The sequence below is a fragment of the Salvelinus fontinalis genome, chromosome 2 (genome assembly GCF_029448725.1).
Source record: "Salvelinus fontinalis isolate EN_2023a chromosome 2, ASM2944872v1, whole genome shotgun sequence".
Lineage (NCBI taxonomy): Eukaryota > Metazoa > Chordata > Actinopteri > Salmoniformes > Salmonidae > Salvelinus > Salvelinus fontinalis.
In genome coordinates, this window is record NC_074666.1 from 89,902,925 (window position 1) to 89,929,664 (window position 26,740).

Sequence of the window (26,740 nt, forward strand, 5' to 3'; positions counted from 1 at the left end):
ATAAAGATAGACAGTAAAGTCTGGGTTGTTACCACACATCACATCCCAATATCAGAATGAGATTAAAAGAGAAATGCATAAGTAATACAATGTGAATACAGAGATAAAAACAGAAGACACCTGGAGTGCCACAGGCAGAACAACAGAGAGAGAGAGAGACAGTTAAAAGCACTTACTCTCAGTACTAATAAAGATATATCTCCTAGGGAAGTAAAATGTTACTTCTAAAAGTCGACCAGAGAAAACAAACTCATAATCCTCCTCAAACAAACTGAAGAGACAGAAACTCCTCTGAAGGCACTATGCTGTCATCTAGCATCGTCTTAGTCCCAACTGGCACCCTATTCTCTATTTAGTGCACTAATTTTGACCAGGGCTCATGGGACTCTTGTCAAAAGTAGTGCACTAAGTAGGGAATAGGGTGTCATTTGGGACTAGCACCTGGTTCAACTCCTCCTAAATAACCCCAGAGTCTGTCTATCTGTCAACTCCTACAGAGTAGAGCATCATATAACTAAAAACAAGTACCTTGACGAATCCTCATAATTTAGAGATGATGATGATGGTCGTGGTGAAGGTGGTGATGAAGATAAAGTAGCTGGAGTGGCGGAGCGGCCAGCCGTCCACCCTGAGGTAGAGCACCGTGTGTGTGTGTACGGTGCTGGTCTGTGTGCGATGAATGGGTCCGGTCCCAGAGAGGACGGTGTGAGTGTGTGGAGGAAACCTCTCCCCGTCCACAGGAGTGATGAGAGACCAGCCACAGCAAGTGTGTGTGAGAGTCCATGGCCCCAGTCCCGGTGTGTGTGAGAGAGAAGAGAAGAACCCATGACTGCTGCGGCCACGTCAGCCAACCCTCCACAGGGTTTAACCCTACGAGCCCTCAAACAGCTGAACAAGCTGCCTGCTCCCTCTCTCTTGCTCTCTCTCTCTCGTTCTCTCTCTCTCTGTGTCCCTCCCTCTCTCTCTCTCCCTCCCTCTCTATCTCTCTCTCCCTCTCTTTCTCTCTCTCATCACAATGCATCGTCCTCACACTGTTCCAAAACTTAACATGTTCCAGAACCCCGTCCATGAACCTTCCTCCCAGCTGTCACACAGACAGTACTGTCTCCTCTCCTCTATAGACTGGGTCTCAGCTCTGTCTCCTCTATAGACTGGGTCTCAGCTCTGTCTCCTCTATAGACTGGGTCTCAGCTCTGTCTCCTCTATAGACTGGGTGTCAGCTCTGTCTCCTCTATAGACTGGGTCTCAGCTCTGTCTCCTCTATAGACTGGGTCTCAGCTCTGTCTCTCCTCTATAGACTGGGTCTCAGCTCTGTCTCCTCTATAGACTGGGTCTCAGCTCTGTCTCCTCTATAGACTGGGTCTCAGCTCTGTCTCCTCTATAGACTGGGTCTCAGCTCTGTCTCCTCTATAGACTGGGTCTCAGCTCTGTCTCCTCTATAGACTGGGTCTCAGCTCTGTCTCCTCTATAGACTGGGTCTCAGCTCTGTCTCCTCTATAGACTGGGTCTCAGCTCTGTCTCCTCTATAGACTGGGTCTCAGCTCTGTCTCCTCTAAAGACTGGGTCTCAGCTCTGTCTCCTCTATAGACTGGGTCTCAGCTCTGTCTCCTCTATAGACTGGGTCTCAGCTCTGTCTCTCCTCTATAGACTGGGTCTCAGCTCTGTCTCCTCTATAGACTGGGTCTCAGCTCTGTCTCCTCTATAGACCGGGTCTCAGCTCTGTCTCCTCTATAGACTGGGTCTCAGCTCTGTCTCCTCTATAGACTGGGTCTCAGCTCTGTCTCCTCTATAGACTGGGTCTCAGCTCTGTCTCCTCTATAGACTGGGTCTCAGCTCTGTCTCCTCTATAGACTGGGTCTCAGCTCTGTCTCCTCTATAGACTGGGTCTCAGCTCTGTCTCCTCTATAGACTGGGTCTCAGCTCTGTCTCCTCTATAGACTGGGTCTCAGCTCTGTCTCCTCTATAGACTGGGTCTCAGCTCTGTCTCCTCTATAGACTGGGTCTCAGCTCTGTCTCCTCTATAGACTGGGTCTCAGCTCTGTCTCTCCTCTATAGACTGGGTCTCAGCTCTGTCTCCTCTACAGACTGGGTCTCAGCTCTGTCTCCTCTATAGACTGGGTCTCAGCTCTGTCTCCTCTATAGACTGGGTCTCAGCTCTGTCTCTCCTCTATAGACTGGGTCTCAGCTCTGTCTCCTCTATAGACTGGGTCTCAGCTCTGTCTCCTCTATAGACTGGGTCTCAGCTCTGTCTCTCCTCTATAGACTGGGTCTCAGCTCTGTCTCCTCTATAGACTGGGTCTCAGCTCTGTCTCCTCTATAGACTGGGTCTCAGCTCTGTCTGAGGCAACATAGCAGGAATCTCAACCAGCAGGGTCCTTCTCTGTATGTTGAACATAGAAGACAGAAGAGCAGTCCCTCTGCTGTCCCGATGTTGTCTGGAGAGGTTCTAGAGTCTTTCTGTGAGGTTCTAGAAGATATGTTCTCCTTCTGCTTCTCTGAGCGCCGTGGCCAGCAACGCCATGTGTTCTGGTCAGGCATGACTATCTCTCTCTCTGTCCGTGTGTCCAACCAACCGCCTCTTCTAATCTTCCAATCTCTCTCCCTTTCGCACTGGGTGTGTGCTGACATACACTCTACACTGGTCACGCATGGCTCTGTCTGTGTGTCCAACCGACTCCGACCGCCAGGCATGTCCGTAGTGTGTCGCCCGACTGACTGACTGACTGACTGACATACCAGCACACTGTTCTCCCTGAAGACCCCAGGAGCAGCAGTGACATAAGATACACATTATAATAGCCTTCTGTCTGTGTGTCACTGAGACTGGCAGAAGCATTCCACACAGCCCCAACACACACACACACACACACACACACACACACACACACACACACACACACACACACACACACACACACACACACACACACACACACACACACACACACACACACACACACACACACACACACACACACACACACAGAGAGAGCTCTATGAGATGCAGAGAGAAAGGTCTCTGTCATAGACACCCCACCCACCCCTCCACCTCATGTCCATCACCCTATCCCCCGCCCCTCTGTCCGTCTCTCCCGCCCATCCCTCCTACGTTGGTCCTGGTGCCATGACACCACCCTGTGTCTCATGCGTGTGTTTTTCTCTAGTATTACATTGTTATTGATTAGTGCATTGTTAGGTTTTGAGTTTGATAGAAAGACATTTCACTGTACTTGTTGTGCATGTGACATCAACACTTGATACTATCTCTCTCTCTCTTCCCCCTTACTATTACACACAGACACATCCCTGTCTTATAACCCATACCACTACCACCCTCTGCCTCTCTCTCTCTCTACCCCCTTTCTCGCTCTCTGACAGACCACTCCCTGTATTCTCTCCCTCTCTGTATCTCTCTTTCTCCATCTACCCCTCCATCCCCTCCCTCCCTCCCTCTCTCTGACTCAGTCCCCTCCCTGTATTGTAAACTATAATGCCAGTCCTCTGCTCCAGCGTTCCAGGAGTGCCACAGTGACAGCCCAGCCGTACACAGCCTCCTACTCCCCCATCACCATCACTGTCCCCTGGCCTAAAGGCTAAATCACAACCTTTGTCTGTTGGTTGGTCCCCAGTGCTTGGTACCAGCCTACCAACTCAGCAGACACAGGACCCATTCACTGGGCATTCACTGGACCCTAGCACTGCCGCTGGGCAGGGGTTGTCACGGTGATAACAGCACACACACACACCCTCCCTCCCTCTCTCCCTCCCTCCCTCCCTCCCTCCCTCCCTCCCTCCCTCCCTCCCTCCCTCCCTCCCTCCCTCCCTCCCTCCCTCCCTCCCTCCCTCCCTCCCTTCTTTTCTAAAGAACTGTTCCTTTATATCATTCCATCCCACTGGGAATGTGCATGTGTCCGTGCGTGCGTGTGTGTGTGCATGCGTGTCAGTTCATCCCACTAGAGGAATGTGTGTGTGTGCTGTCTTCCCACTCACGGCATTCCCTGGCAGTGAAGCCTGAGGTAAGAGGCAGGCATTGTGGCTGTGAGCTGGTGGGATGACACACACAAAGTAACTTACACACTGTTGGGCTAAATGATATTCACCCACACAGACTGAATTACTGCTGTATTACGAAGCTATGGGAATGTGAAATAATGTGTGTGTGTGTGTGTGTGTGTGTGTGTGTGTGTGTATACATGTTACAATATGTATGTATGTGTGACAGTCTCTGTCTCTATTGAGTTGAGGCAATTCTCTACAGGACAGAAATGCAAAACTGAGCAATCATGGAATCAAGACATAGAATATATTTCCATAGTGTGTAGGTGGAATAGCTAGTTGACTGTCTCCTGTTGTGGTGATCTGTCTCCTGGTGTGGTGATCTGTCTCCTGGTGTGGTGATCTGTCTCCTGGTGTGGTGATCTGTCTCTTGGTGTGGTGATCTGTCTCCTGGAGTGGTGATCTGTCTCTTGGTGTGGTGATCTGTCTCTTGGTGTGGTGATCTGTCTCCTGGAGTGGTGATCTGTCTCTTGGTGTGGTGATCTGTCTCCTGGTGTGGTGATCTGTCTCTTGGTGTGGTGATCTGTCTCTTGGTGTGGTGATCTGTCTGTTGGTGTGGTGATCTGTCTCTTGGTGTGGTGATCTGTCTCCTGGTGTGGTGATCTGTCTCTTGGTGTGGTGATCTGTCTCTTGGTGTGGTGATCTGTCTCTTGGTGTGGTGATCTGTCTCCTGGTGTTGTGATCTGTCTCCTGGTGTGGTGATCTGTCTCTTGGTGTGGTGATCTGTCTCTTGGTGTGGTGATCTGTCTCTTGGTGTGGTGATCTGTCTCTTGGTGTGGTGATCTGTCTCCTGGTGTAGTGATCTGTCTCTTGGAGTGGTGATCTGTCTCTTGGTGTGGTGATCTGTCTCTTGGTGTGGTGAGATGTCTGTTGGTGTGGTGATCTGTCTCTTGGTGTGGTGATCTGTCTCCTGGTGTGGTGATCTGTCTCCTGGAGTGGTGATCTGTCTCCTGGTGTGGTGATCTGTCTCCTGGTGTGGTGATCTGTCTCCTGTTGTGGTGATCTGTCTCCTGGTGTGGTGATCTGTCTCTTGGTGTGGTGATCTGTCTCTTGGTGTGGTGATCTGTCTGTTGGTGTGGTGATCTGTCTCTTGGTGTGGTGATCTGTCTCCTGGTGTGGTGATCTGTCTCCTGGTGTGGTGATCTGTCTCCTGGTGTGGTGATCTGTCTCCTGGTGTGGTGATCTGTCTCCTGGTGTGGTGATCTGTCTCTTGGAGTGGTGATCTGTCTCCTGGTGTGGTGATCTGTCTCTTGGAGTGGTGATCTGTCTCCTGGTGTGGTGATCTGTCTCTTGGTGTGGTGATCTGGATAAGAGCGTCTGCTAAATGACTTAAATGTAAATGTAATGTAAATGTGATCTGTCTCCTGGTGTGGCGATCTGTCTCTTGGTGTGGTGATCTGTCTCTTGGTCTGGTGATCTGTCTCTTGGTCTGGTGATCTGTCTCCTGGTGTGGTGATCTGTCTCTTGGTCTGGTGATCTGTCTCTTGGTCTGGTGATCTGTCTCTTGGTCTGGTGATCTGTCTCTTGGAGTGGTGATCTGTCTCCTGGAGTGGTGATCTGTCTCCTGGTGTGGTGATCTGTCTCCTGGTGTGGTGATCTGTCTCCTGGTGTGGTGATCTGTCTCCTGGTGTGGTGATCTGTCTCTTGGTGTGGTGATCTGTCTCTTGGTCTGGTGATCTGTCTCTTGGTCTGGTGATCTGTCTCTTGGTCTGGTGATCTGTCTCCTGGAGTGGTGATATGTCTCTTGGTGTGGTGATCTGTCTCCTGGTGTGGTGATCTGTTTCCTGGTGTGGTGATCTGTCTATTGGTCTGGTGATCTGTCTCCTGGTGTGGTGTGGTGTGGTGATCTGTCTCCTGGTGTGGTGATCTGTCTCCTGGTGTGGTGATCTGTCTCCTGCTGTGTTGTGGTGTGGTGATCTGTCTCCTGGTGTGGTGTGGTGATCTGTCTGTTGGTGTGGTGATCTGTCTCCTGGTGTGGTGATCTGTCTCTTGGTGTGGTGTGGTGACATGTCTCTTGGTGTGGTCACATGTAACAGTGTGTGAGGACAGGAGACATGTGTAACAGGAGCCATGTGTAACAGTGTGTGAGGACAGGAGACATGTGTAACAGTTTGTGAGGACAGGGGACATGTGTAACAGTTTGTGAGGACAGGGGACATGTGTAACAGTTTGTGAGGACAGGGGACATGTGTAACAGTGTGTGAGGACAGGAGACATGTGTAACAGTTTGTGAGGACAGGGGACATGTGTAACAGTGTGTGAGGACAGGAGACATGTGTAACAGTTTGTGAGGACAGGGGACATGTGTAACAGTGTGTGAGGACAGGAGACATGTGTGTATTGTATGTTGTAAATATGTATGTTTGAGGTTCTTTTGTAATGCCTGATGAACAATGTGCTATGGAATAAGGATGATCCTGTCAGACTTATAGCTGGCTTGACCTTGATAAACAGTATACGTCCCAAACGGCACCCTGTTCGCTATATAGTGCACTACACAAGCATGTCACTACACCCACAATAACATCTGCTAAATATGTGTATGTGGCCAATAAAATGTGATTTTACTTCAGACCATGGACCATAGTGCTCTGGTCAGAAGTAGTGCACAATGTAGGGAATAGGGTGCCATTTGGGAAGCAGATGTCTTCCATACAGACATCATTACTTCTACTGTCAATTCACTTCAGCTTATGAGACTAGGCCTTCTTCTACTTCTGCATGCTATGTGCATGACGAGAGGGAGGGAGGGTCAAACATAGCAAAACAAAGGCAGTCTTCTCATGCTTTGTTGATTTCCAAAAAAGCATTGGACTCAATTTGGCATAAGGGTCTGCTATACAAATGTATGTGTTGGGGGAAAAACATACAACATTATAAAATCCATGTACACAAACAACACGTGTGCGGTTAAAATTGGCAAAAAACACACACATTTCTTCCCTCAGGGCCATGGGGTGAGACAGGGACGCAGCTTAAGCCCCACCCTCTTCAACATATATATCAATGAATTGGCGAGGGCACTAGAACAGTCTGCAGCACCCGGTCTCACCCTACAAGAATCTGAAATTAAATGTCTTCTGTTTGCTAATGATCCGGTGCTTCTGTCACCAACCAAGGAGGGCCTACAGCAGCACCTAGATCTTCTGCACAGATTCTGCCAGACCTGGGCCCTGACAGTAAATCTCAGTAAGATCAAAATAATGGTGTTCCAAAAAAGGTCCAGTCGCCAGGACCACAAATACAAATTCCATCTGGACACCGTTGCCCTAGAGCACACAAAAAACTATACATACCTCGGCCTAAATATCAGAGCCACAGGTAATTTCCACAAAGCTGTGAACAATCTGAGAGACATGGCAAGAAGGGACTTCTATGCCATCAAAAGGAACATAAAATTAGACATACCAATTAGGATCTGGCTAAAAATACTTCAATCAGTTATAGAACACATTGCCCTTTATGGTTGTGAGGTTCTGGGCTCCGCTCACCAACCAAGAATTAACAAAATGGGACAAACACCAAATTGAGACTCTGCATGCAGAATTCTGCAAAAATATCCTCAATGTACAATGTAAAACACCAAATAATGCATGCAGAGCAGAATTAGGACGATACCCGCTAATTATCAAAATGCAGAAAAGAGCCGTTAAATTCTACATCCACCTAAAAGGAAGCGATTCCCAAACCTTCCATAACAAAGCCATCACCTACAGAGAGATGAACCTGGAGAAGAGCCCCCTAAGCAAGCTGGTCCTGGGGCTCTGTTCACAAACACAAACACACCCCACAGAGCTCCAGGACAGCAGCACAATTAGACCCAACCAAATCATGAGAAAACAAAAAGAGAATTACTTGACACATTGGAAAGAATTAACAAAAAACAGAGCAAACTAGAATGTCATTTGGCCCTAAACAGAGAGTACACAGTGGCAGAATACCTGACCACTGTGACTGACCCAAACCTATAGAAAGCTTTGACTATGTACAGACTCAGTGAGCATAGCCTTGCTATTGAGAAAGGCCGCCGTAGGCAGACATGGCTCTCAAGAGAAGACAGGCTATGTGCTCACTGCCCACAAAATGAAGTGGAAACTGAGCTGCACTTCCTAACCTGCCAAATGTATGACCATATTAGAGACACATATTTCCTTCAGATTATACAGATCCACAAAGAATTTGGAAACAAATCCGATTTTGATAAACTCCCATTTCTACTGGGTGAAATACCACAGTGTGCCATCACAGCATAAAGATTTGTGACCTGTTACCACAAGAAAAGGCAAACCAGTGAAGAACAAACACCATTGTAAATACAACCCATATTTATTTTTATTTATTTTCCCTTGTGTACTTTAACCATTTGCACATCGTTGTAACACTGTATATAGACATAATATGACATTTGTAATGTCTTTACTCTTTCGTAACTTCTGTGAGTGTAATGTTTACTGTTCATTTTTATTGTTTATTTCACTTTTGTTTATTATCTACTTCACTTACTTTGGCAACATTAACATATGTTTCCCATGCCAATAAAACCCCTTATATTGAAATTGAATTGAGAGAGACAGAGAGAGAGAGAGAAAAAGAGAGAGAGAGAGCAAGACAGAGAGAGAAAGAGAGAGTGAGAGAAAGAGAGACAGAGAGAGAGAGAGAAAGAGAGAGCGAGACAGAGAGAGAGAGAGAAAGAGAGAGACAGAGAGAGAGAAAGAGAGAGACAGAGAGAAAAAGAGAGAGAAAGAGAGAGCGAGACAGAGACAGAGAGAAAAAGAGAGAGAAAGAGAGAGCGAGACAGAGAGAGAGAGAGAGACAGAGAGAGAGCGAGAAAGAGAGAGCGAGACAGAGACAGAGAGAAAGAGAGAGCAAGACAGAGACAGAGAGAGAGAGAGAAAGAGAGAGACAGAGAGAGAGAAAGAGAGAGACAGAGAGAGAGAGAAAGAGAGAGCGAGACAGAGACAGAGAGAGAGAGAGAAAGAGAGAGAGAAAGAGAGAGACAGAGAGAGAGAAAGAGAGAGACAGAGAGAGAGAGAAAGAGAGAGCGAGACAGAGAGAGAGAGAGAAAGAGAGAGACAGAGAGAGAGAGAAAGAGAGAATGAGACAGAGACAGAGAGAAAAAGAGAGAGAAAGAGAGAGCGAGACAGAGAGAGAGAGAGAGAGACAGAGAGAGAGAGAGAAAGAGAGAGACAGAGAGAGAGAGAAAGAGAGAGCGAGACAGAGACAGAGAGAGAGAGAGAAAGAGAGAGAGAAAGAGAGAGACAGAGAGAGAGAGAGAGAGCGAGACAGAGACAGAGAGAGAGAGAGAAAGAGAGAGACAGAGAGAGAGAAAGAGAGAGACAGAGAGAGAGAGAAAGAGAGAGCGAGACAGAGACAGAGAGAGAGAGAGAAAGAGAGAGACAGAGAGAGAGAGAGAAAGAGAGAGACAGAGAGAGCGAGACAGAGACAGAGAGAGAGAGAGAAAGTGAGAGACAGAGAGAGCGAGACAGAGACAGAGAGAGAGAGAGAAAGTGAGAGACAGAGAGAGCGAGACAGAGACAGAGAGAGAGAGAGAAAGAGAGAGACAGAGAGAGCGAGACAGAGACAGAGAGAGAGAGAAAGAGAGAGACAGGGAGAGCGAGACAGAGACAGAGAGAGAGAATGAAGTATAAATAATGTGTATGCATGTGTGGGTGACTTTCTGTTTCTGACTGCAGAGTTTAAAATTCAGCAGCACAGAGTCAATAGCCCTGGGATTGAGGACCACAGAGAAACAGAGGATGGAGAGGAAGAGGAGGAGGAGGAGGATAGATGAACAGGAAAACGATGCATCCAGACCAGAGCTAATCCTTCATGAATCTCCTTTCCTCCTCTCTTCTCATTCTCTCCTCTCCTCTCTCCTTTTTTCAACAGTTGTTTTCATTGATTCACCAAAATCAATCACACTCTTTTTTAACAATTCCCACCCCTCCTTTCTCCTCTGTTCTCTCTTCTCTCCCCCTCTCGCACCCCTCCTTTCTCCTCTGTTCTCTCTTTTCTCCCCCTCTCGCACCCCTCCTTTCTCCTCTGTTCTCTCTTTTCTCCCCCTCTCGCACCCCTCCTTTCTCCTCTGTTCTCTCTTTTCTCCCCCTCTCGCACCCCTCCTTTCTCCTCTGTTCTCTCTTTTCTCCCCCTCTCGCACCCCTCCTTTCTCCTCTGTTCTCTCCTCTCTCCCCCACTCTCTCCCCCTCTCACACCCCTCCTTTATCCTCTGTTCTCTCCTCTCTCCCCCTCTCGCACCCCTCCTTTATCCCCTGTTCTCTCCTCTCTCCCCCTCTCACACCCCTCCTTTCTCCTCTGTTCTCTCCTCTCTCCCCACTCTCTCCCCCAGTCTCTCCCCCCCTCCTTTCTCCTCTGTCCTCTCCTCTCTCCCCCAGTCTCTCCCACCCCTCCTTTCTCCTCTGTTCTCTCCTCTCTCCCCCAGTCTCTCCCACCCCTCCTTTCTCCTCTGTCCTCTCTTCTCTCCCCCAGTCTCTCCCACCCCTCCTTTCTCCTCTGTCCTCTCTTCTCTCCCCCAGTCTCTCCCACCCCTCCTTTCTCCTCTGTTCTCTCCTCTCTCCCCCCCTCCTTTCTCCTCTGTCCTCTCTTCTCTCCCCCAGTCTCTCCCACCCCTCCTTTCTCCTCTGTTCTCTCCTCCTTCCCCCCCTCCTTTCTCCTCTGTCCTCTCTTCTCTCCCCCAGTCTCTCCCCCCCTCCTTTCTCATCTGTTCTCTCCTCTCTCCCCAATCTCTCTCCACCCTCCTCTGTTCTCTCCTCTCTCGCCCACTCTCTCCCCATCTCGCACCCCTCCTTTATCCTCTGTCCTCTCTCCCCCTCTCCCACCCCTCCTTTCTCCTCTGTCCTCTCCTGTCTACCCCACTCTCTCCCCTCTCCCACCCCTCCTTTCTCCTCTGTCCTCTCCTGTCTCCCACACTCTCTCCCCCTCTCCCCGTATCCTCTCCTCCTCTCTTCCCCACTCTCCTCTCCTCACCCTGCAACACCTGAACCAATCATATGGCCGTAGCTATGGAGGACAGGAGGGAGGGAGGCAATTGGCTGCTAGCCTGATGCTGGCTTGTCCAATCCCTGCTCACGCTCACATCCTGGGATTCAGAGCACAGCACACACACACACACACACACACACACACACACACACACACACACACACACACACACACACACACACACACACACACACACACACACACACACACACACACACACACACACACACAATGAAGTACAGCAAACAGCTGACAGCCCAGCGAATAAGAGAGTGTGAGGGTTGGCTTCCTTCCTCCCCAATGTGCTCCAGCTCTCTTGCATTCCACACACACACACACACACACACACACACACACACACACACACACACACACACACACACACACACACACACACACACACACACACACACACACACACACACACACACACACACACACACACACACACACACACACACACACACACACACACACATAAACTGCCACGGAGCACTGCAGCAGGCCAGCCTCATTCTGCATTACGCAACAGACAGATGTTAGAGTGAGAGAGAGAGGACGAGGGAGAGGAAGGGAGATGGAGGAAGAGTGGAAAAGAGAGCATGTCTGTGCTCTGTCCCTGTCTGAAATTCTCACCATCTCTCAAATTAACAACCCAGTGTGCAGGCCAATGTTCTGATGATGGGGTATGATGATGTTCTGATGATGGGGTATGATGATGTTCTGATGATGGGGTATGATGATGTTCTGATGATGGGGTATGATGATGTTCTGATGATAGGGTATGAAAGTGTTCTGATGATGGGGTATGATGATGTTCTGATGACGGGGTATGATGGTGTTCTGATGATAGGGTATGAAAGTGTTCTGATGATGGGGTATGATGATGTTCTGATGACGGGGTATGATGGTGTTCTGATGATAGGGTATGATGGTGTTCTGATGATGGGGTATGACGGTGTTCTGATTATGGGGTATGATGATGTTCTGATGATGGGGTATGATGATGTTCTGATGATGGGGTATGATGCTGTTCTGATGATGTTCTGATGACGGGGTATGATGGTGTTCTGATGATAGGGTATGATGGTGTTCTGATGATGGGGTATGACGATGGGGTATGATGTTGTTCTGATGATGGGGTATGACGATGGGGTATGATGGTGTTCTGATGATGGGGTATGATGATGTTCTGATGATGAGGTATGATGATGTTCTGATAATGTTCTGATGATGTTATGATGATAAGGTATGATGGTGTTCTGATGATGATGTTCTGATAATGTTATGATGGGGTATGATGATGTTCTGATGATGAGGTATGATGGTGTTCTGATAATGGGGTATGATGGTGTTCTGATGATGGGGTATGATGATGTTCTGATGATGGGGTATGATGTTGGCCCTGCTGGGTCAACGTATGCATTGCAAATGGTACCATAACGCACTACAAGTCCCGCTGTCCAACGTTGTGCACTGTGTAGGGAATAGGGTGCCATTTGGATTAGTACAGCCTGGAGTGTGGATCTGAGACAACTCTAGTAACACTCAATTGAGTAATCAAGCAATTAGACTGATTAACCCAGGGCTAGACTTGACGTTTAATTACTCGAGAGAAGAGGAGAGAGGAGAGGATAGAAGAAACAGCCATATGGGTCATAGGTGATATATAGAGGTGAAAGTTCATAGGTGATGGGTCATAGATAGACTAGGATCTTACTGGATGGTCCGGGCTGTTTGGAGACGGGCAGGGAGACCTCAGTGAGGGGGAGGATGTAGACTTCAGGTCCATTCTGAGACGAGGCCACGTCAGCCTGGTACTCCTCTCCCTCTGTGTTCTCAAACTCCTGGTGGGAGGGGAGAGAAGACACTGGGGTTAGTGTGTATGTGACAGAGAGAACGAGAGAGGGGGGGTGAGTGTGTGTGGGGGGGGGGGGGGCAGAGAGAAAGTGCGTGCCTGTATGTGCGTGTGTATGATTCAATAACACAGTGTGTTTAGTCATCTGAGTGTTCATGCCTTCTGCATTAAAGGGATAATCCACCCCAAATCACCAATTCCTATAATTAACAGTGTTAAATAACACTAATATGTGAAGAAAAAATGTTTGTGAACAAATGTTTCATTTTGTCATTATAACAACGTTGGTGGCAACATGTGAAAATCGTTCTGGAAATCTGTTGCAACTCAAGCCGACTACAAAACCCACAATGCAATGCTCTCTCTATGGGCTAGGTAGCTAGCAAATGCAGCTACACACAATACTATGAAAGTCAATATCAGCATGTGAAGTAGCTAGCTAGCTGTAAAATCGCCAAAACAACCTGCACTATCAATTTAGGAGTCTATCTCACCGGGTTCAACTTGCAGTTCCTCTCTGCCCAGAGCTATAACAACAATGACCCTTTCTTATGTTTCCCACAGGCCCACTGAGAGATGGTACTTGAAGGAGAAACTGAGTTGAATCATTTGGTCCACCGTTTAGATTGATCACATGTAAGAGACATACATGAGGATATAAACAGATGTATGTGTTCTAGACCAGTAGCTCCATATCATCTATTGGCTGATGTGGCCATCTGAAGTGAAGGTAATAGACCAGTAGCTCCATATCATCTATTGGCTGATGTGGCCATCTGAAGTGAAGGTAAATGACCAGTAGCCCCATATCATCTATTGGCTGATGTGGCCATCTGAAGTGAAGGTAATAGACCAGTAGCTCCATATCATCTATTGGCTGATGTGGCCATCTGAAGTGAAGGTAATAGACCAGTAGAACCATATCATCTATTGGCTGATGTGGCCATCTGAAGTGAAGGTAATAGACCAGTAGAACCATATCATCTATTGGCTGATGTGGCCATCTGAAGTGAAGGTAACAGACCAGTAGAACCATATCATCTATTGGCTGATGTGGCCATCTGAAGTGAAGGTAATAGACCAGTAGCTCCATATCATCTATTGGCTGATGTGGCCATCTGAAGTGAAGGTAATTGTTATAAAAGAGTTGTGAAATGTGATAGTGTGTTATCCCCTATTTCCAGTAATGAGAATTATGTAGCTAAGTGATTGGCCACACAGGCTCACAGAACGGGACCGCCAAGTGCTGAAGCGTGTAAAAGATCGTCCGTCTTCGGTTGCAACACCAACTACCGAGTTCCAAACTGCCTCTTGGAAGCAACATCAGCACAAGAACTGTTTGTCGGGAACTTCATGAAATGGGTTTCTGTGGCAGAGCAGCCGCACACAAGCCTAAGATCCCCATGTGCATGCTAAGGGTCGGCTGGAGTGGTGTAAAGCATGCTGCCATTGGCCTCTGGAGCAGTGGAAACACGTTCTTTGGAGTGATGAATCACACTTCACTATGTGGCAGTCCGAAGGACGAATCTGGGTTTGTCGGATGCCAGGAGAACGCTACCTGCCTGAATGTATAGTGCCAACTGTAAAGTCTGGTGGAGCAGGAATAATGGTCTGGAGCTGTTTTTCATGGTTCGGGCCCATTAGTTCCAGTGAAGGGAAATCTTAATCAAATCAAATGAAATTGTATTTGTCACATGCGCCGAATACAACATGTGTAGACATTACAGTGAAATGCTTACTTACAAGCCCTTAACCAACAATACAGTTTTAAGAAAAATAAGTGTTAAGTAAGAATGGCGCTACAGCATACAATGACATTCTAGACGATTCTGTGCTTCCAACTTTGTGGCAACAGTTTGGGGAAGGCCCTTTCCTGTTTCAGTATGACAAAGTGAGGTCCATACAGAAATGGTTTGTCGAGATTGGCGGGGAAGAACTTGGCTGGCCTGCACAGAGCCCTGACCTCAACCCCATCGAACATCTTTGGGATGAATTGGAACGCCGACTGCGAGTCAGGCCTAATCGCCCAACATCAATGCCCGACCTCACTAATGCTCTTGTGGCTGAATGGAAGCAAGTCCCCACAGCAATGTTCCAACATCTAGTGGAAAGCCTTCCCAGATGAGTGGAGGCTTTTATAGCAGCAAAGGGGGGACCAACTCCATATTAATGGCCATGATTTTGAAATGTGATTTATGACAAGCAGGTGTCCACATACTTTTGGTCATGTAGTGTATATACAACCCAAGGTGACTACCTCATGAAGCTGGTTGAGAGAATGCCAAGAGTGTGCAAAGCTGTCGTCAAGGCAAAGAGTGGCTACTTTGAAGAACCTCAAATATAAAATATATTTAAATAGAAAAAAATAAAAAATAAATAAGAAAAACCCTGGAATGAGTAGGTGTGTCCAAACGTTTGACTGGTAGTGTATATATAGGAGAGAGAGAGAGAGTAGGGATGGATGGAAAGAGAGAGAGAGAGAGAGAGCGTAGGGATGGATGAAAGAGAGAGAGAGAGTAGGGATGGATGGAAAGAGAGAGAGAGTAGGGATGGATGGAAAGAGAGAGAGAGTAGGGATGGATGGAAAGAGAGAGAGAGAGAGTAGGCATGGATGGAAAGAGAGAGAGAGAGAGAGAGCGTAGGGATGGATGAAAGAGAGAGAGAGAGTAGGGATGGATGGAAAGAGAGAGAGAGAGAGTAGGCATGGATGGAAAGAGAGAGAGAGAGAGAGAGCGTAGGGATGGATGAAAGAGAGAGAGAGTAGGGATGGATGGAAAGAGAGAGAGAGAGAGTAGGCATGGATGGAAAGAGAGAGAGAGAGAGAGAGCGTAGGGATGGATGAAAGAGAGAGAGAGAGTAGGGATGGATGGAAAGAGAGAGAGAGTAGGGATGGATGGAAAGAGAGAGAGTAGGGATGGATGGAAAGAGAGAGAGAGAGAGTAGGCATGGATGGAAAGAGAGAGAGAGAGTAGGCATGGATGGAGAGAGAGAGAGAGTAGGGATGGATGGAAAGAGAGAGAGAGAGTAGGGATGGATGAAAGAGAGAGAGAGAGTAGGGATGGATGGAAAGAGAGAGAGAGAGAGTAGGCATGGATGGAAAGAGAGAGAGTAGGGATGGATGGAGAGAGAGAGAGAGTAGGGATGGATGGAAAGAGAGAGAGAGAGTAGGGATGGATGGAAAGAGAGAGAGAGTAGGGATGGATGGAAAGAGAGAGAGAGTAGGGATGGATGGAAAGAGAGAGAGAGAGAGTAGGCATGGATGGAAAGAGAGAGAGAGAGTAGGCATGGATGGAGAGAGAGAGAGAGTAGGGATGGATGGAAAGAGAGAGAGAGAGTAGGGATGGATGAAAGAGAGAGTGAGTAGGGATGGAAAGAGAGAGAGAGAGTAGGGATGGATGGAGAGAGAGAGAGAGTAGGGATGGATGGAAAGAGAGAGAGAGAGTAGGCATGGATGGAAAGAGAGAGAGAGAGAGAGTAGGGATGGATGGAAAGAGAGAGAGAGAGAGAGTAGGGATGGATGGAAAGAGAGAGAGAGAGAGAGTAGGGATGGATGGAAAGAGAGAGAGAGAGTAGGGATGGATGGAAAGAGAGAGAGAGTAGGGATGGAAAGAGAGAGAGAGAGAGTAGGGATGGATGGAAAGAGAGAGAGAGAGTAGGGATGGATGGAAAGAGAGAGAGAGTAGGGATGGATGGAAAGAGAGAGAGAGTAGGGATGGAAAGAGAGAGAGAGAGTAGGGATGGATGGAAAGAGAGAGAGAGTAGGGATGGATGGAAAGAGAGAGAGAGAGAGTAGGGATGGAAAGAGAGAGAGAGAGAGTAGGGATGGATGGAAAGAGAGAGAGAGAGTAGGGATGGATGGAAAGAGAGAGAGAGTAGGGATGGATGGAAAGAGAGAGAGAGTAGGGATGGATGGAAAGAGAGAGAGAGTAGGGATGGAAAGAGAGAGAGAGAGTAGGGATGGATGGAAAGAGAGAGAGAGTAGGGATGGATGGAAAGAGAGAGAGAGTAGGGATGGATGGAAAGAGAGAGAGAGAGTAGGGATGGATGGATGGAAAGAGAGAGAGAGAGAGTAGGGATGGAAAGAGAGAGAGAGAGAGTAGGGATGGATGGATGGAAAGAGAGAGAGAGTAGGGATGGAAAGAGAGAGAGAGAGTAGGGATGGATGGAAAGAGAGAGAGAGTAGGGATGGAAAGAGAGAGAGAGAGTAGGGATGGATGGAAAGAGAGAGAGAGTAGGGATGGATGGAAAGAGAGAGAGAGAGTAGGGATGGATGGATGGAAAGAGAGAGAGAGAGAGTAGGGATGGAAAGAGAGAGAGAGAGAGTAGGGATGGATGGATGGAAAGAGAGAGAGAGAGAGTAGGCATGGATGGAAAGAGAGAGAGAGAGAGTAGGGATGGATGGAAAGAGAGAGAGAGTAGGGATGGATGGAAAGAGAGAGAGAGTAGGGATGGATGGAAAGAGAGAGAGAGATTAGGGATGAATGGAAAGAGAGAGAGAGTAGGGATGGATGGAAAGAGAGAGAGAGTAGGGATGGAAAGAGAGAGAGAGAGTAGGGATGGATGGAAAGAGAGAGAGAGTAGGGATGGATGGAAAGAGAGAGAGAGTAGGGATGGATGGAAAGAGAGAGAGAGAGTAGGGATGGATGGATGGAAAGAGAGAGAGAGAGAGTAGGGATGGAAAGAGAGAGAGAGAGAGTAGGGATGGATGGATGGAAAGAGAGAGAGAGAGAGTAGGCATGGATGGAAAGAGAGAGAGAGAGAGTAGGGATGGATGGAAAGAGAGATAGATAGAGAGAGTAGGGATGGATGGAAAGAGAGAGAGAGAGTAGGGATGGATGGAAAGAGAGAGAGAGTAGGGATGGATGGAAAGAGAGAGAGAGAGAGTAGGGATGGAAAGAGAGAGAGAGAGAGTAGGGATGGATGGAAAGAGAGATAGATAGAGAGAGTAGGGATGGATGGAAAGAGAGAGAGAGAGAGTAGGGATGAATGGAAAGAGAGAGAGAGTAGGGATGGATGGAAAGAGAGAGAGAGTAGGGATGGATGGAAAGAGAGAGAGAGAGAGTAGGGATGAATGGAAAGAGAGAGAGAGAGAGTAGGGATGAATGGAAAGATAGAGAGAGTAGGGATGGATGGAAAGAGAGAGAGAGAGAGTAGGGATGGATGGAAAGAGAGAGAGAGTAGGGATGGATGGAAAGAAAGAGAGAGAGAGTAGGGATGAATGGAAAGAGAGAGAGAGAGAGTAGGGATGGATGGAAAGAGAGAGAGAGAGTAGGGATGGATGGAAAGAGAGAGAGAGTTGGGATGGATGGAAAGAAAGAGAGAGAGAGTAGGGATGAATGGAAAGATAGAGAGAGTAGGGATGGATGGAAAGATAGAGAGAGTAGGGATGGATGGAAAGAAAGAGAGAGAGAGTAGGGATGAATGGAAAGAGAGAGAGAGAGAGTAGGGATGGAAAGAGAGAGAGAGAGTAGGGATGGATGGAAAGAGAGAGAGAGTTGGGATGGATGGAAAGAGAGAGAGAGTAGGGATGAATGGAAAGAGAGAGAGAGAGTAGGGATGGATGGAAAGAGAGAGAGAGTAGGCATGGATGGAAAGAGAGAGAGAGAGAGTAGGGATGGATGGAAAGAGAGAGAGAGAGAGTAGGCATGGATGGAAAGAGAGAGAGAGAGAGTAGGCATGGATGGAAAGAGAGAGAGAGAGAGTAGGCATGGATGGAAAGAGAGAGAGAGAGAGAAGGGATGGATGGAAAGAGAGAGACACATCTTGTCTTCTGTTCTCTCTACTTTTGACCAATGCCCTGCACTCTATAGGGAATAGGGTGCCATTTGGGACATAGCCTGGGAGAGCTTGGCAGACGTGCAGCTAGAGATATAGACACGCCCTCAATTACATTTACAGTTCAATTGCTGTATTGGCATGATGTCACAATGTACATCTCTCTCTTTCAATAGAGGGATACACGGAGGGACGCTAGGAGGAAGTGGAACGCTGACCTCTTCCTCCATCTCTACTCTGGGTCCCCTTCCTCCTCCTCCCTCTATCATGCCTCAACTTCCTTCCTACTGTCTTGAGATTTGGCTCTAAACTGCTTATTTTCACAAAACAACAGATCTGAATATGAGCCACAAGCAGAAACAGACAGTTGTACAACCCTCCCTTCCAACCCAGCCTGCTAGACACAAACAGAACACATCCCCTCGGTCCCTTCTGAACACCAGTGTCTCTTTACACTCTAAACACCTCCAGCAGCAACAGAGTACCACGCTGCCAATCCATCTTCAGAGACTGTGTTTGTACAGGGAGAGAGTGGCTGGCAATACTGCTCTGTTGTCAACTACTGAGCCATTCATTATTTACCTAATGAACTACAGCACAGAACAAACTTATCTAGAGGAGAGAGGAGAGGGGAGGACAAACCTATCTAGAGGGGAGAGGAGAGAACAAACCTATCTAGAGGAGAGAGGAGAGGAGAGAACAAACCTATCTAGAGGAGAGAGGAGAGGAGAGAACAAACCTATCTAGAGGAGAGAGGAGAGGAGAGAACAAACCTATCTAGAGGAGAGAGGAGAGGAGAAAACAAACCTATCTAGAGGAGAGAGGAGAGGAGAAAAGAAACCTATCTAGAGGAGAGAGGAGGAGAGAACAAACCTATCTAGAGGAGAGAGGAGAGGAGAGAACAAACCTATCTAGAGGAGAGAGGAGAGGGGAGGGGAGAACAAACCTATCTAGAGGAGAGAGGAGAGGAGAGGACAAACCTATCTAGAGGAGAGAGGAGAGGGGAGGGGAGAACAAACCTATCTAGAGGAGAGAGGAGAGGGGAGGGGAGAACAAACCTATCTAGAGGAGAGAGGGGAGGGGAGGACAAACCTATCTAGAGGAGAGAGGAGAGGGGAGGGGAGAACAAACCTATCTAGAGAGGAGAGGGGAGGGGAGGGGAGAACAAACCTATCTAGAGAGGAGAGGGGAGGGGAGGGGAGAACAAACCTATCTAGAGGAGAGAGGAGAGGGGAGGGGAGAACAAACCTATCTAGAGAGGAGAGGGGAGGGGAGGGGAGAACAAACCTATCTAGAGAGGAGAGGGGAGGGGAGGGGAGAACAAACCTATCTAGAGAGGAGAGGAGAGGGGAGGGGAGGGGAGAACAAACCTATCTAGAGAGGAGAGGAGAGGGGAGGGGAGAACAAACCTATCTAGAGAGGAGAGGGGAGGGGAGGGGAGAACAAACCTATCTAGAGGAGAGAGGAGAGGGGAGGGGAGGACAAACCTATCTAGAGGAGAGAGGAGAGGGGAGGGGAGGGGAGAACAAACCTATCTAGAAGAGAGAAGAGATGGGAGGGGAGGGGAGGGGAGGGGAGGGGAAGAGGTGAAGAGAACAAGGGGAATGGAATCATGCAAGACAACGCTTCACTGCGACAGAAAAACCCCTCTGCTCTGATTCATAAGACTTTGATTAAGAGATAGCACCCTTTTGCTTCTCATTCACAACACCCCCTGTCTATCTCAGGAGCAGAGCATGAAAGAAAGAAAGAAAGAAAGAAAGAAAGAAAGAAAGAAAGAAAGAAAGAAAGAAAGAAAGAAAGAAAGAAAGAAAGAAAGAAAGAGGATGGAGGAGACATGACAGAGAAGAGTGAACGGACGAGAAGACTAGAAATGAGAAAAGGCCATACCCTTTACTAAACACTTAACACTCTTTTCTCTAAACACTTAACACCCAACCACAGAACTGAGTCTGTCCGTCCCACAGAGTGGTCCCAGTGAAAGAAGGATGACATAAAGAAGGTGGTGCAGTGGTGGGATGTGGCTAGTGGTTGCACGCTAATGGACACACCTCTATTAATGCCAACCTCTGCTAACACTCTGGTGAAGGACAAGGAGGGGAACCACAGAGGAGGATGTGACCACATAACACTGAATGACAAGGAGGGGAACCACAGAGGAGGATGTGACCACATAACACTGAATGACAAGGAGGGGAACCACAGAGGAGGATGTGACCACATAACACTGAAGGACAAGGAGGGGAACCACAGAGGAGGATGTGACCACATAACACTGAATGACAAGGAGGGGAACCACAGAGGAGGATGTGACCACATAACACTGAATGACAAGGAGGGGAACCACAGAGGAGGATGTGACCACATAACACTGAAGGACAAGGAGGGGAACCACAGAGGAGGATGTGACCACATAACACTGAATGACAAGGAGGGGAACCACAGAGGAGGATGTGACCACATAACACTGAAGGACAAGGAGGGGAACCACAGAGGAGGATGTGACCACATAACACTGAATGACAAGGAGGGGAACCACAGAGGAGGATGTGACCACATAACACTGAATGACAAGGAGGGGAACCACAGAGGAGGATGTGACCACATAACACTGAAGGACAAGGAGGGGAACCACAGAGGAGGATGTGACCACATAACACTGAATGACAAGGAGGGGAACCACAGAGGAGGATGTGACCACATAACACTGAATGACAAGGAGGGGAACCACAGAGGAGGATGTGACCACATAACACTGAATGACAAGGAGGGGAACCACAGAGGAGGATGTGACCACATAACACTGAATGACAAGGAGGGGAACCACAGAGGAGGATGTGACCACATAACACTGAATGACAAGGAGGGGAACCACAGAGGAGGATGTGACCACATAACACTGAATGACAAGGAGGGGAACCACAGAGGAGGATGTGACCACATAACACTGAAGGACAAGGAGGGGAACCACAGAGGAGGATGTGACCACATAACACTGAAGGACAAGGAGGGGAACCACAGAGGAGGATGTGACCACATAACACTGAATGACAAGGAGGGGAACCACAGAGGAGGATGTGACCACATAACACTGAATGACAAGGAGGGGAACCACAGAGGAGGATGTGACCACATAACACTGAAGGACAAGGAGGGGAACCACAGAGGAGGATGTGACCACATAACACTGTTCTATTGACTTCTGTGGATTTGACACTGGACAACCACGCCAACGTAGCCTGAGTGCCAATCTGTTTCTGGTCTCTTGGCAACTCCTTATGAATTGTCATGTTTGGGTTACCAATGACAGCAATGGTGTCACAGCAGTAGCACAAGGCTAAATTCAAACACCTGCAGCTAAAAGTCTATATTGGGGGGATGGATGGATGGTTGGATGGATGGATGGTTGGATGGATGGATGGTTGGATGGATGGATGGATGGATGGTTGGATGGATGAGGGAACTGCTGGAGAAAAGCCGCCTGTCCATTGTTTACCTCTGCTATGAGCATTTGCGTCATTCTGATTGGTCAAGAGAGTCAAGATTTAAAAAAATGTGTGTGGGGGGGACTCATCCCCAACACAGCTGCAGAACAACCCCCTTCCCCTCTCTGCCGCTCTGACATGATCTGCTTTGAGGATGCTAACTGACAGAGTAGGTAGGAACTAATATTGCTGCCAAGATCCACTGCGAAATTAAAAGTCTGTCCAGATAAGCAGAGCGTCAGCAGATGACGTCAAAACCGGTGACTAGGCGCAACGGTGAGTGATATTACCATTAAGTAGACTTGAGTATTCCTTAGGCGTTGTGTGTTCAATACCAGTGCCAGGCACTAATTTTGAATATTTATTGTTTTAACTCTATCCCAAAGCTTAACCTTTAACTTAACCTTTACAGACAGACAACAGGGGAGCAGGCTGGCAGCCACACCCCTCTGCCCAGTCCCTCACAGACCGACAACAGGGAGCAGGCTGGCAGTCACAACCCTCTGCCCAGTCCCTCACAGACAGACAACAGGGAGCAGGCTGGCAGTCACAACCCTCTGCCCAGTCCCTCACAGACAGACAACAGGGAGCAGGCTGGCAGCCACACTGCTCTGCCCAGTCCCTCACAGACCGACAACAGGGGAGGACAACAGGGGAGCAGGCTGGCAGTCACAACCCTCTGACCAGTCCCTCACAAAGCAGCCTGTTGTGTGATAGGGGCCTGTATGCTGATTTAGGTTCTGTCCCAAATAGCACCCTATTCCCTATATAGTGCACTACTTTTGACCAGGGTCCTATGGACCAGTGGCACCCTATTCCCTATATAGTGCACTACTTTTGACAAGGGCAGTGCATTATATAGGGATTAAAGTACAATTTGGGACCCACCCAGATAGTTATGTAGTGGTGGATCATGTCTCTTCCTAATCAGCAGGGGGCAGTGTAGCAGGATGTGTGTAGAGGTGGATCATGTCTCTTCCTAATCAGCAGGGGGCAGTGTAGCAGGATGTATGTAGTGGTGGATCATGTCTCTTCCTAATTAGCAGGGGGCAGTGTAGCAGGATGTATGTAGAGGTGGATCATGTCTCTTCCTAATCAGCAGGGGGCAGTGTAGCAGGATGTATGTAGAGGTGGATCATGTCTCTTCCTAATCAGCAGGGGGCAGTGTAGCAGGATGTATGTGGTGGTGGATCATGTCTCTTCCTCATCAGCAGGGGGCAGTGTAGCAGGATGTATGTAGAGGTGGATCATGTCTCTTCCTAATCAGCAGGGGGCAGTGTAACAGGATGTATGTAGAGGTGGATCATGTCTCTTCCTCATCAGCAGGGGGCAGTGTAGCAGGATGTATGTGGTGGTGGATCATGTCTCTTCCTAATTAGCAGGGGGCAGTGTAGCAGGATGTATGTAGAGGTGGATCATGTCTCTTCCTAATTAGCAGGGGGCAGTGTAGCAGGATGTATGTAGAGGTGGATCATGTCTCTTCCTAATCAGCAGGGGGCAGTGTAACAGGATGTATGTAGAGGTGGATCATGTCTCTTCCTAATTAGCAGGGGGCAGTGTAGCAGGATGTATGTGGTGGTGGATCATGTCTCTTCCTAATCAGCAGGGGGCAGTGTAGCAGGATGTATGTAGAGGTGGATCATGTCTCTTCCTAATCAGCAGGGGGCAGTGTAGCAGGATGTATGTAGAGGTGGATCATGTCTCTTCCTAATCAGCAGGGGGCAGTGTAGCAGGATGTATGTAGTGGTGGATCATGTCTCTTCCTAATCAGCAGGGGGCAGTGTAGCAGGATGTATGTAGAGGTGGATCATGTCTCTTCTTAATCAGCAGGGAGCAGTGTAGCAGGATGTATGTAGAGGTGGATCATGTCTCTTCCTAATCAGCAGGGGGCAGTGTAGCAGGATGTATGTAGTGGTGGATCATGTCTCTTCCTAATCAGCAGGGGGCAGTGTAGCAGGATGTATGTAGAGGTGGATCATGTCTCTTCTTAATCAGCAGGGAGCAGTGTAGCAGGATGTATGTAGTGGTGGATCATGTCTCTTCCTAATCAGCAGGGGGCAGTGTAGCAGGATGTATGTAGTGGTGGATCATGTCTCTTCCTAATCAGCAGGGGGCAGTGTAGCAGGATGTATGTAGAGGTGGATCATGTCTCTTCCTAATCAGCAGGGAGCAGTGTAGCAAGATGTATGTAGAGGTGGATCATGTCTCTTCCTAATCAGCAGGGGGCAGTGTAGCAGGATGTATGTAGTGGTGGATCATGTCTCTTCCTAATCAGCAGGGGGCAGTGTAGCAGGATGTATGTAGAGGTGGATCATATCTCTTCCTCATCAGCAGGGAGCAGTGTAACAGGATGTATGTAGAGGTGGATCATGTCTCTTCCTCATCAGCAGGGGGCAGTGTAGCAGGATATATGTAGAGGTGGATCATGTCTCTTCCTCATCAGCAGGGGGCAGTGTAGCAGGATGTATGTAGAGGTGGATCATGTCTCTTCCTAATCAGCAGGGGGCAGTGTAGCAGGATATATGTAGTGGTGGAATATGTCTCTTCCTAATCAGCAGGGGGCAGTGTAGTATGATGTATGTAGTGGTGGATCATGTCTCTTCCTCATCAGCAGGGGGCAGTGTAGCAGGATGTATGTAGTGGTGGATCATGTCTCTTCCTAATCAGCAGGGGGCAGTGTAGCAGGATGTATGTGGTGGTGGATCATGTCTCTTCCTAATCAGCAGGGGGCAGTGTAGCAGGATGTATGTGGTGGTGGATCATGTCTCTTCCTAATCAGCAGGGGGCAGTGTAGCAGGATGTATGTAGTGGTGGATCATGTCTCTTCCTAATTAGCAGGGGGCAGTGTAGCAGGATGTATGTAGAGGTGGATCATGTCTCTTCTTAATCAGCAGGGAGCAGTGTAGCAGGATGTATGTAGAGGTGGATCATGTCTCTTCCTAATCAGCAGGGGGCAGTGTAGCAGGATGTATGTAGTGGTGGATCATGTCTCTTCCTAATCAGCAGGGGGCAGTGTAGCAAGATGTATGCAGAGGTGGATCATGGCTCTTCCTAATTAGCAGGGGGCAGTGTAGCAGGATGTATGTGGTGGTGGATCATGTCTCTTCCTAATCAGCAGGGGGCAGTGTAGCAGGATGTATGTAGAGGTGGATCATGTCTCTTCCTAATCAGCAGGGGGCAGTGTAGCAGGATGTATGTGGTGGATGATGTCTCTTCCTAATCAGCAGGGGGCAGTGTAGTATGATGTATTCAGTGGATAATTTTTTATAAAGAGGTGGTGTGTGTGAGAGAGAGCGAGAGAGAGAGAGAGAGAGAGAGAGAGACAGAGAGAGAGAGAGAAACAGAGAGAGAGAGAGTAAAGTTTCTCACTTTGAACCCGATGTGTCCCTTCTTACAGCAGAGGCAGGCCAGCATGAGGAAGACGAAGGTGAAGAGCCCAGAGAAGGAAACAGCCACCACTGCCAGAGACGACGGCCACGACAGCTCACTCAGTGGAGCGCCATCTACAGAACAGGAAGAGAGACCGCGGTTAATAACAACTAACATGACATTTAAGTCATTTAGCAGACGCTCATATCCAGTGTCTAACAGTTAGTGTATTTACACAACAACAAGGAGGTAAGCAGTAACAGGATGTAGTATAGACTTCCCAGTGGTATCCTGGAGGTTATAGGAAGTAAGCAGTAACAGGATGTAGTATAGACTTCCCAGTGGTATCCTGGAGGTTATAGGAAGTAAGCAGTAACAGGATGTAGTATAGACTTCCCAGTGGTATCCTGGAGGTTATAGGAAGTAAGCAGTAACAGGATGTAGTATAGACTTCCCAGTGGTATCCTGGAGGTTATAGGAAGTAAGCAGTAACAGGATGTAGTATAGACTTCCCAGTGGTATCCTGGAGGTTATAGGAAGTAAGCAGTAACAGGATGTAGTATAGACTTCCCAGTGGTATCCTGGAGGTTATCGGAAATAAGCAGTAACAGGATGTAGTATAGACTTCCCAGTGGTATCCTGGAGGTTATCGGAAATAAGCAGTAACAGGATGTAGTATAGACTTCCCAGTGGTATCCTGGAGGTTATCGGAAATAAGCAGTAACAGGATGTAGTATAGACTTCCCAGTGGTATCCTGGAGGTTATCGGAAATAAGCAGTAACAGGATGTAGTATAGACTTCCCAGTGGTAGACTGGAGGTTATAGGAAGTAAGCAGTAACAGGATGTAGTATAGACTTCCCAGTGGTAGACTGGAGGTTATAGGAAGTAAGCAGTAACAGGATGTAGTATAGACTTCCCAGTGGTAGACTGGAGGTTATAGGTCTTCTACCCACTTTCACTGGTCATTGTCTGTACTCACTTCTTAATCCCCACTGACACGTAGCAAAGTATTGTAGTGGAGGTATACCACTTATCAATGATGTAGCACAATAGAGAAATCATATACAAAGTAGCCTACAATGCAAAGCACATTTAGCTTATCCAATCGCATGTGAATAAATGTGAATGTGATTTTTTAAAACAGCCAATAAAGAAATAATGTGCACGAGAAGAGCGTCTGAAATGGCTCTGATTGG

The 26,740-nt window shown here is 48.0% G+C and overlaps 1 protein-coding gene across 2 annotated transcripts in view; it reads right to left on the reverse strand.

Moving 5' to 3' along the window:
• Positions 1 to 26,740, reverse strand: part of aatka (apoptosis-associated tyrosine kinase a) — an 82,986-nt gene that overhangs the window by 19,074 nt on the left and 37,172 nt on the right. The window contains exons 2-3 of one of the 2 annotated variants that reach the window (XM_055894276.1): positions 25,543 to 25,676; positions 12,776 to 12,902 (exon numbers count right to left, since the gene is read on the reverse strand). In XM_055894276.1, the coding sequence (XP_055750251.1) occupies positions 12,776 to 12,902; positions 25,543 to 25,676 (261 nt within the window). Of the gene's footprint in view, positions 1 to 528; positions 1,307 to 12,775; positions 12,903 to 25,542; positions 25,677 to 26,740 lie in introns of those variants that run through there. The other variant, XM_055894285.1, reaches the window with a different exon arrangement.